General features: G+C 35.7%; 3 protein-coding genes across 3 annotated transcripts; 2 read left to right on the top strand and 1 right to left on the bottom strand.

The window, feature by feature from the left end:
* LOC109193967 (RING-H2 finger protein ATL74) lies at positions 1–1,126 on the top strand. The gene has a single exon (XM_019344803.1). The coding sequence runs from the start codon at positions 306–308 to the stop codon at positions 819–821; it is 516 nt and encodes a 171-aa protein (XP_019200348.1). The 5' UTR covers positions 1–305; the 3' UTR covers positions 822–1,126.
* Positions 1,127–2,942: 1,816 nt separating this feature from the next.
* On the bottom strand, positions 2,943–5,729 carry LOC109193965 (probable chalcone--flavonone isomerase 3). The gene is made up of 5 exons (XM_019344801.1): positions 5,626–5,729; positions 5,436–5,522; positions 5,153–5,308; positions 4,818–5,044; positions 2,943–3,247 (listed from the first exon to the last, which is right to left on the bottom strand). Coding segments are annotated over exons 1-5 (621 nt in total). The 5' UTR covers positions 5,627–5,729; the 3' UTR covers positions 2,943–3,097.
* A 3,479-nt stretch (positions 5,730–9,208) lies between these two features.
* On the top strand, positions 9,209–10,222 carry LOC109193963. The gene has a single exon (XM_019344799.1). The coding sequence runs from the start codon at positions 9,330–9,332 to the stop codon at positions 10,056–10,058; it is 729 nt and encodes a 242-aa protein (XP_019200344.1). The 5' UTR covers positions 9,209–9,329; the 3' UTR covers positions 10,059–10,222.
* Positions 10,223–11,001: the final 779 nt, after the last annotated feature.

Raw genomic sequence — 11,001 nt, 5'->3', positions numbered from 1 at the left:
TCTCCTATTATCCCCTACTTGTTATAAAAGGTCCATGCATGTCAATTGTCAAATCCTCAATAGTATAATTACACTAACTTAAAGCTCACTCTCCATTTGAATTCTCTTTCAAGATAAAATATTTCCTAATTGAATCTCAGTATGATTGAAGATTAGCTGAATGGAAGCGTCATTAATCGGCAACATCTTGTAGCCCATGATGAGGATAAGGGCCAAGAATTCTTCTTCTTCTTCTTCCAGTCTCCGTTGTTTCAAGAATTCCGGCACCTCTCCGATCTGCAGTTTCAGGAACTGAATCAAGAAGAATGGATTTTTATCACCGCCCCAACAGGTTATTTCTGGAGACGCGCGGAGATTCGCGGCCCGGAAATGGAAGCAGCAGAACGCCGCACCGGAATGGCTATCCCAACGAAGCGAGCTTCGACACTAACATGGTGATCATATTGGCGGCGCTGCTCTGTGCTCTGCTATGCGCGCTTGGGCTCAACTCGATTGTGAGGTGCGCTTTGCGGTTTAGCAGCCGGTTTAGTTCGGACTCGGACGGCGGCGGCGGCGGCGGGCTGAAGAAGAGCAGTTTGAAGCAGATTCCGGTGGCGGTTTACGGGTCGGGAGTGAATATTCCGGCCACGGATTGCCCGATTTGTCTCGGGGAGTTTTTGGATGGGGAGAAGGTTAGGGTGCTTCCTAAATGTCACCATGGGTTTCACGTGCGGTGTATAGATGTGTGGCTGGCGGCGCACCCGTCGTGCCCGACGTGCCGGCAGTCGTTGATTGAACTGCCTCCGCCGTCTGATGCGGCGGCGGATGTTGAGGCTGGGTAAGATTCTTAAACCGGAGCGTGTCATCTCCGATGGGAGCTTAAGGAGTTCGGCGATTCATTCTGTTTAATTTTCGATCTGCCGGTTCCGCCGGCGGCCAATCAAAGCGCTGCTGATTTTGTTTATTGGTTCTTGTTGAAAAGACTAGAGATAGAAAGGTAGGAATGCGTACTGAATTTGGCTTTTGTTTTGTTTTTTTTTTTTCCTCTCTTTTTTTGGTCATGTACTGATTGTGGTGTGTGTTTGTTGCATTAATTCTACAAATTATTCAACAAACAAGTTAAGAAACGAAACCGTATTGTGACCCTTACGGCATAAGATCAATACATGAAGTAGCACTTGTTAAAGTTGATTTAAGGGTTAGGTTAGTTAATTCAGTTGGTTCGACTAGTCACTTAAAGTGTTGCTCCAATAACAGTGTGAAATTAAATTTTATTGGCAAATTAAGGTGATGATTGGGAGATTTTAGTCGATCAGAGGTGACGATGACCCATAGTGGGCGGGGGTATTTTGAATCTTCCAAGTGAGCATTATAGTGTCAGGTTTATCTTTAGTAACATCTTAAATTTTGTTACGTGTTTAGGTCTGATTCAATATTCTAAATTTCTATATTATTGGACCTATCTAAGGTAGGTATGAGCCTTAGATATTTTAGAACATAATAATAATCAACTTTTGAAAATATTTTTTAGAGTCAAATGTTTAAAATACATCGTTTAATAACTGATCCCTTCCACAAGTTAATCTTTACAATTCGTTGTACTCCGTATCAATCTTTTAATGTCACATCAAACAAAATTCGATTGTTATTAATTTCGTTACATATATTTTTAGGCTTATAAAGTAGTGCAAGTTATTTCATTTCTATTATAATAATCATTACTAGGTACTAGGTAGGCATTGCTAGTAAGGAACAAGGAATCATCATGTGCTCATAGAATGGCATCTCTTCATTAACCTTTTTATTTTCATTTTCTCTCAACGTGGTGGGTCATCTACTTTGCCCCATATCAAGTCATACATATCTCTATCCCTTTTCTTTTTTCAATATGTTATAATTTAAATATCACATTTCATTATTACATCAATAGACAATTTACACCCCAAAATTTTATTTTTTAAAATACAAAGAGACATAATCTTTGATTATAAACACCACCACCATATATTATATGTCTATGACCTTATTTGACAATTAGATTGTCTTTATCCAATCAATACTCTTTCATTTTAAAAAATAGATTTCACTTCTACATTATTAAATTTGTAATTTTTTCATTATTTTCTCTACTACCTTACAATATTCTCTCACTTTCACAATATATTATAGTATACTAAGAAATAATAAATTAAAAATTAAAAAAAAAATAGTACACAAAACGTTGTTGCAGCTTCCATGCGGCAGCCTTTTACAGGCTTGCAAGCTAGCTTTCTAAGGCTATCCGCACCTTTGCAATATTCTCTTACTTTCAAAATTTTATATCACTAAATTTGTAATTAATCACACTACTATAGAAAACACTTTTAACGTCGATTTTTATAGACATACAACATCAGTTATTTGGCGACGTAATTAGGCACGACATTGTAAATAAATGATATGACGTCAGTTTTTTTAAACTAACGGCGTATGTTTTTTTTTTTTAAAATAAAAAATTTAAAGCAACGAAGTTGATTTAAAAAAAAAAAAAAAAAAAAAAAAAAAACGTCATCTTTAATCTAAAAAAGAAAATTGAGAAACAACGTCGGTTTTTACAAAACACAGACGATGTTTCTCAATTTTTAAAAAATAAAAAAGAAACAACTGTCGGTTTTTAAGAAATGAGAGTATTTTCCTTACCCAAAAAAATGCAAAGTTATGGCATATGAAACATTTATAACTGATACGATGAAAAGTTTTGTCAAATGATGCCAAAAGTTATGTTGTCATTCATGGTTTCCGATGCATGACAGATCAAAGGTGGCTCTTGCCCAAATTTTGTGGTTGAGACTTGGACACCATTACAACAAAAGTACAAATACATAGTTACATACGTTACAACAAAAGTACAAATACATAGTTACATACGTCATAATTTTAATATAACATTTTATTGATAAACACCTTATGCTCAACAGTTTTGCTGATAACAATAATCATTGTATGATTCCTTTGTAAAAATTAGATTCATCAATCAGAAATCAATGTACTCGAGCAAACACAAAGGGAACATTAAACTTTATTGAACTCCATAGGATCACCAAACTCTCAAATGGGAGATAATATTACAGACATTCACTTAGTCAGGCAGTATGTTGGCTAAGGATGAGATTGTACTAGGGGATACTGCCCTGCTTCCACCCAAATACCATTTCTTGATCATCCCACCCACATTTGCATTCTCCACTTCAATTGATGAGTCCTCCTTCCCCTCCGTGGCAAACACAATCTATTCAAAAATAGACGGGAAACTAGTCAATATCGTAAAATGTGTCTCAATAGCCTACACATTTTCAAATATTCATGTATGCAGGTGGCCACTGGCGAATTCACAGCCCCCACTCCCATTCTCTTTATATATATTGGGGTATATGTCCATTGTATATATATAGTTAACTTATAAATATTAAATTTACATAAATTTAACCAAAGGATAAGTTAGTTTAGATGGTAAGACATATGACTTATACCAAAATGCTTCGGATTCTAAGAGCATCCCCACTAATGTGTGGAGAAGAGAGGGTGAGTAGGAACTAGGAAGAAAAATATAAACCCTCCTGCAAGGAGCTGGTTTTTATTAGAAAAAGGGGTCCCGTGTGGAGGAAGGAGGGAGCACATAATAGCTTTTTTTTTTTTCATCTTCTCTTTCCTACTTATACCTCCAAAAACTTCTCAAAAATCACAAATGTTGGAGATGCTCTATGTATTTTGTTTGTTTTTTTTTTTCTCAAAATATCTCATTGGTTTTTAATCTTTAGCCCCCACAAGGACAAATTTCTGGATCCGCCCCTTCTGGTGGCGGGTGCTTACAACAATGTATGAATTGAACTCAATGTATGCTTTGCAAGTGTTAGTGAACCAAAGATCCAAACTCTTTTTGGATTAGTCAGCCAGTTGTGCTATGCGAGCGTAGGGGTGGGAATAGGCCAGACCCCTTCATAGGAGCCTAAGGCCCGGCCTATTTAAGGCCTACATAGGCCAGACTTGTTTAGTAAAAAGGTCAGACTTGGGCCTATTTTGAAGCCTATTAAATTAAACAGGCCAGACCTATTTATACAAAGCTCGGCCTTAAGGCCTACATGCCTAGCCTATTTACACATATATATAATTTATTTGTAATATTAAGTTAGTATATATTATATTTTATACCTAATACATTTTTATATTTACAATATAATTCCAAGTATATATAATTATCAAACCCCAACCTTTCATCTCCGAAATCGCATTCTAAATTCTGATTCAACTATAAACATTGTTGTTAATCCTATTATAAGTGTTCTTATTGTTTAATTGTTCTTACGGTTAAATATTTAATAAGTATGTGAGTTGATTGTTAACTATTTATGATATTATATAGGATGACAATCATCATTCCTAAACAAGTTAACAAACATGTTGAAGTTGTAACTTGTTTTATTTTATTTTATATATGTTTTAATACTATTATGTTTGCACTGTGGCGATATATTTATGTAGTTATATATTACTTTTTAAATTTTTTTATAAAAGACTTAATATATAGGTTTTAAATAGACTAAAAAGCATAACTTACCATTCAAAAAAAAAAAAAAAGCATAACTTACTTTGAAGCCTTTTGAATGACCTACATATTAAATAGACTTTTAAAAAGGCTTCAGGCTTGTTGAACCTAACAAAAAGCCTGCATATAGGTCCAGACCCATGCCTAGGCCTTAGATTTTCGTAATAGACCCAAGCCTAATTTTCTAAAACTCGGCTCGGCCTATTTTCACCCCTACTCGTCGAAGTTAACAATTAGATTAGTTGATTATTGTTACCTTAGCTGTGGCAGTGTTGGCTGGGAAAGAAAATGTGATGACAGAACTTTTCTTGAAATATTTGGACTGGAAAAAGTCCACAACTTTCTCAAGGGCAGCTTCCTCTTCCTCTTCATATTTATCCACCTCTGCCAATAGGTCCCTCACAGAATTCTCAAGCTGCACCCCATACTGTGACCCTTTGATCTCCTTAATCACCACCACTCTCAACACTTTATCCACTGGAGCTGCACATATTATATTTTTTTCACAATTTCCATAACATCATCATTATCATCATCAACAACAACAACAACAATAATAAACAAAGTTTAAGGTACTGATGATAAATTTACCATTGATAATAGCCTCAAAGAAATCATCATCTTGAGCTAGGTCAACTGGTGTTTTGCCCTTCCATTTCTGCAAATGTGACACAATTTCTGGGTCCAAATAAACTCCAATTGCAGTGTACTTTATTTGGAGAAAATGTATCTCAACATCAGTAATCCCTGCAGAATATAATGGACAAATATCAACAACACTACTAAAATGTAAATCCTAAAAATTATAGTACTAATAATAGATAGAAAAAAAAAATCTAATATTCATTTATTTGTCCTTTTTTTTTAACTTTACCATGACCCATCAGTGATAGCAGCTTATTGTCCAGATTGACCTGGGGAGGAAATGGGATTTCATCCACCATCACCATTTCAGTACCCACTGCATATGTAAAACAATTTTTTTTTAATAATAATAATAACTCAAATTATAAAATTAAAAAAAAAAAACTTTTTGAAAATTGAAAATTACAAAAAGGGCTTACTCTCTTAATCTTAGAAAGCTGAAGGAGAAAGAGAAGGATATATGTCTGCAGCCTGCAAGAAGAACTGGGAAATTCTTGCATTGGCTAGTGATATATATACACATTTTTATTTTTATTTTTATTTTTATTTTATTCATTTTATTTTTGTAGCCCAACGATCAACGGTCAAAACTTCATCTAGCCTTGGGAAGTTAGGTAGGATCTGTGAACTGAACTAGCCAGGGTGTCACATTTTAGACATGAATATATATGACTTTAAATTGTACGAACAATATGTAGTTTAAGACTTAAGTTGGCAGAAACCAATTCGTATTAAAATCATGTTTAGAGGTTGAATTTTGTGCACCAAAAGAAATATATCAATTTCAGACGAGAAAACTCATAACTACTACTCCTAGAGTCTATATTGGGTCGATAATAAATTATTACACTATGATATTTTTTAAATTACACACCATTGTACAACATACTCAAGAATGTTGACAATGATCGAATCCTGTAACCTTCAAGTACAAAAATTTATGTTCTACCCGTGATCGACGCAGTGTTGTGTGTACCATAACAAAAAAAAAAATACATTATTCGTGTACTAAATATAAATTATTAAAAATAATGTACTTTCGGTACTAAAAAATGTACTTTTCCTGAATACAATGTACATTTTTAATATACTAAAAATACATTATTTGTATATTAAGTGTACATTATTTAATAGTATGATCCACACAATAATAATTACTTGGTTATTGTTTGGGCTATGAAATATAATCTTTGATTGTTTTGGTATGTCAAAATCAATAATATCTTTCTTATATTAGAACAAAAAATATAAAAATTTATCCATGAAACGTCATGGGGCTGGGAGCCATGCAATCTCCTCCATCCACCCACGAGCGAGGAGCAATAACCACCGCGTGTTTTACCTACCACTGTCCATCTAAAGTCTAAACATATCAAGGAATACTGATTTGAGGGAAAGGTTAGAATGGTCAAATTGAATTTATTGAAGTAATAAAAAAATATTTATTTAGTAAAATAGTAGTGATAATATGATTGAAATAATATATTATCATTTCAAAATTCAAACTATATAAATAATTATTTGTATACAAATGTTGGGACTTTTTTTACATGTGATATTTGTATCTATATTCTATACTATGAGATTAATCTGAATTTGTTTTGGATTGCACCTACATAGTTTGATTTTTGCTTGCATTGGCCGCTCAGTTACTAATTGTTTCAAATTACTAAGTTATTTTTTATTTGGTAAATATAGTCGAATCCACATATACGTATAATTTGTAGGGTCGAATCCTCGATAGCTCATTTAATAGTCTGCTTGTTGGTTTAGGTATCTAAGATTGGGTTATGTGACAGTGGGTCAGAGGATCCAAGCTAAATATAAGTGTGTCAAAGGTGCCAAAAGCCCCCATCTTAAGCATTTAATGCGGTATTTATAAGAGGAAAAATGAGACACATGTCAATCATTCGGCATGCGTGACATGTGGGGCTCATTCACAAGGGGAGGTTGGAGGCCTTGCTGATCCCTTCACATGTACTGAGATTCGTGACAACCGGGTTTGACTCAAGGAATAAGGCTCAAGGCTTCAAGGGAGAAGGTCAGGTAACCTATCCCAACCTAAGATAGTCTAGACGAGTCAATAAATGGTAGGACACTACTATTGATTGAGCCTCCGCTCTGTCTTACGTATCGGGACGGGCCAGTAGGCTTTGAGATCGGAAATGATTCCTCCCAATGACCCGGGCAGGTACGTGGTACACCAAGGGAAAGTATACTATGAAGATATTCCCTATCAGGTTGAAAAAATTTGAAAAAAAAAACTCAGACATCTTCACACAAACAAAAATGTCCAATTTTTTTATTTTTTTTTAAACGAAACGAAGTATATTAACTGTCAACAAGTCTGCATCAACAATACAAGATAAATTTAGGAATACAATCCACATATTCTACCCTGCTCCTCTCTACCTTAGAAAAATGTCCAGTTAGAATTTCACTTTGCAAGGATTGGGACAATGAGATGGTGAGATTGGGGTGTAAATGTGGATCGGGTGGCCCCATTGCAAGTTGGGATTTTTGTGGGCAAGTTTAAAATAAAATATACAAAAGAAAATATTTATATTGTCTGACATGCTATATTTTAATACATAAATAGAAAAAAATATGTAATACAAAATATATTTTAATAGTAATGATTTTTTATTTATAATTATAATAACTTGTACTCATTTCTATATAAAAGCATACTAACTATTATTATACACAATGAATAAATAATATAAAATCTAGTTAGGGAGTCTCAACGGGGCAAATAATTGTGTGGATCACGGTCCAAAACGACATTATTTTGACGTAAAAGGAAAAAGATTTGTTAATCAATAATGATGTGATTTGCTCAGTCGTTTATGTGTTAGAATAATGAACCTTTTAGGATAAGATAATATATTTTTATGAGTTATAATAATGTACTTTATGAGGTAGAATAATGTACTTTATAAGTTAGAATAATGTACTTTATATGCTAGAATAATGAACATTTCGGGTAAGATAATGTATTTTATGAGTTAAAATAATGTACTTTATTAGTTATGAAAAAGTATGTTGCAGCAGTGGAGAGGAAAATGCAGGTCGCGTGAGAAAAATTTGTGCAACCTAACGGCGCCGTCGCCTCTAATGAAAAAATGATGTCGTTTTTGGACCGTGGTCCACACAATGATGGTTGAACTTTGACACTCCTAAGAGTACAAGATTGGGCTAAAGTTCAGTTTAGGCCCAATTCAGGCCCACTATAACCTGGACGGCAAATTATGCTGTGCATCCGTATGCACCATGCATGGTGCATACGGATGCAAAAACGACGTCGTTTTAATAAAACACGCGTCTCCTCTTAAAAAAAAAAATCAAGTTCGATTCTCAGCAACAACATATGAACTAAAATTCCAGAATCGATGAACTATAATTTCATAATTGATGAACTATAATTCCATAATCGATGAACTATAATTCCAGAATCTAATCTATGAACTAAAAATTCCAGAATGAATGAACTAAAATTCCATAATCTATGAACTAAAATTTCATAATCGATGAACTACAATTCCAGAATCGATGAACTATAATTCCATAATCAATGAACTATAATTCCATAATCTATGAACTAAAATTTCAGAATGAATGAACAATATAATGTTGTTGCTGAGAATCGAACCTGAATTTTTTTTAAAGGGGAGACGCGCGTTTTTTAATAAAACGATATCGTTTTGGCATCCGTATGCACCATGCATGGTGCATACAGATGCACAGCATAACTATTGAACCTGGACATGTTGTGCTGGTTGAATATTCTTGATGACCCAAAAGATGAATATAAAAAAAAAAAAAGGAAAATGACGTGGTACAATAATGCCACGTCAGCAGCAAAAATGCGCCAGATGGGCGGGAGAAGGCGGGAAAGCACGTGCCGAGCCGAAGCGGCACACCGCCATCGCGTGGAATCCTCAGACCGGCGCATTGCATCAATAATGGCTTCCCATGCGAAGCTTCTTCCCAAAAGACGCAACCCTCATTTATAACAACCACCGACTCCACTCTTCCCCGCACGCAAAATCCACATTTCTCTTCTTCCATCCTCTCTCGTTTCTCCATTTTTTCCGGTTGGAGTTTCCTTTTTTCTCCGACGATGGCGTCTCTCAAGGTCCACTCCGGAGCGGCGTTCGTTCACGGCAATCGGGCGTTTGTTCGCCCCAAATCCAACCCGGTCCGCCTGAACCCTAATCACATCTCCCAGAAAAATCAAATTCAACGAGTTTTCGCGTCCTACTCGCCGCCGCCGTGCGATGGCCCGCTGGTACGTCGCGATCCCGCGGCGATTGCGGTGCCGGACGGAGGAGAAGCGGGCGGCGGCGGGGACAAAATCGTGGCGGAGAAGTTGGACCGGTGGATGCGGGGATCCGTGGCGGAAATCGTGAAGAACTTGACGAGAGCGCCATTGCTAGTCCAAGTGTACTCGGACGGCGGCGGCGGCGAGGAGGACGCCGAGGTCAGAGCTGAGAGGGCGGTCGTCGAGGAGTGGCCGGCGGTCAAGGGCGAATGGGAGAGCGGGGAGAGACGATCGCCCGACGGACTCATCTTCGTTGAAGAGCTCAGAGATGACGCCGTTAACGACGAAGAAGAAGAAAAATTTGACGGTGTTAACAGCCAAGCCAACGAAACGGTGACACGGGCGTGGGGGATAGTGGTTCAGGGAAGAGGCGCCGAGTGCGGGCCGGTTTGCTACCTCTTGAAGACGAGCAAGGTCGGCGCCGGAATCGGAATGGGAGCGTTCTGCACCCATTTTTGCCTGGTGAGAGTGAAGAGTTTCCGGGAAAGTGCTTTTTGCCAGTTCAAGAATTGCTGGCTGCTTCAATGATCATCATCTTCTTCCCAAATCCCAGTTCTCATATATTCTTGCCATCGATCATCTAGTCATTCAATATATAGTTTTGTATAAAGATGATGAAAATTGTATAGCAAATTAGAATTCTTTACTTCACATTCCTTCTTGATTCATTGAAGACTCATCAATTACCATTAGTTGCCATTATTAAGATCAAATAAACTTCTAACTATAATCAAATAATAATAATTGTAGTACCTTTTATTTTAAAAAAATGTTGAATTCTCAATCCTAGTCCAACAAAAGTTCATGCTAGGCTAGATTTTTATTTACTGTACATAAAATGTATCTCATTTTGAGAGATTCGATCTGCTTATACGGGCATAAATTGTTTATTTAGCTATGTAAGTTGTTGATGACTTGGTGTGAAACTTGCACATGTGTATCATGTGTTTTACATTACCAATATTTTTAAATTGTTTTTTTTTTTTTAAATTTTGTAAGATTTGTGTATAATCAAATGTAACTATCTTAGAGGAATAAAATGATTTGAAACAATAGATGTCACTTTTTTAAGTAATCCGTTTAGAATGCGGCAAAAGTAGGCAAAAGGCACATCCAATGACGATTATATTTTTTAAAAAATTGCTTTTAATTTATTTGTAATTAAAATATGACACGTCAAGTCATCAACATGCTTGATTTGTTTTAACTTTAGATTTATTAAATTTAATTGAACACACAAGAAACCCTCACTTTGAAAGGTTGCTCTCACATTATTACACCTTTGTTTATTATACACAAAGGATCTTAAAGGTTGAGACTTAAATTTTGAATTATTATTTTTAAATTTTATGTGATTAATTGAGCTGTTGAAACTTCATTTTAATGAATGATTTGATAGGGGTAAGGTGGACGGTGTTTTAAACGAGTGATATGAGAATGACATTATTTTGGTGAAAATTGTTGAGGCAGA

This window comes from Ipomoea nil, unplaced genomic scaffold (genome assembly GCF_001879475.1).
Source record: "Ipomoea nil cultivar Tokyo-kokei standard unplaced genomic scaffold, Asagao_1.1 scaffold1932, whole genome shotgun sequence".
Lineage (NCBI taxonomy): Eukaryota > Viridiplantae > Streptophyta > Magnoliopsida > Solanales > Convolvulaceae > Ipomoea > Ipomoea nil.
Note: the sequence above shows the minus strand (reverse complement) of the source record. Positions and strands in the feature narration are given on the sequence as shown.

Excerpts from the sequence above, each read along its gene's own strand:
- LOC109193965 (XM_019344801.1), bottom strand. Across the intron at positions 5,045-5,152 it reads CTTTGAGGCTATTATCAATG|CTCCAGTGGATAAAGTGTTG; the intron begins GTAAATTTATCA and ends TAATATGTGCAG. Across the intron at positions 3,248-4,817 it reads CCAACACTGCCACAGCTAAG|ATTGTGTTTGCCACGGAGGG; the intron begins GTAACAATAATC and ends ATTTTTGAATAG.
- LOC109193967 (XM_019344803.1), top strand. The coding sequence starts at position 306 with ATGGATTTTTATCACCGCCCCAACAGGTTATTTCTGGAGACGCGCGGA.
- LOC109193963 (XM_019344799.1), top strand. The coding sequence starts at position 9,330 with ATGGCGTCTCTCAAGGTCCACTCCGGAGCGGCGTTCGTTCACGGCAAT.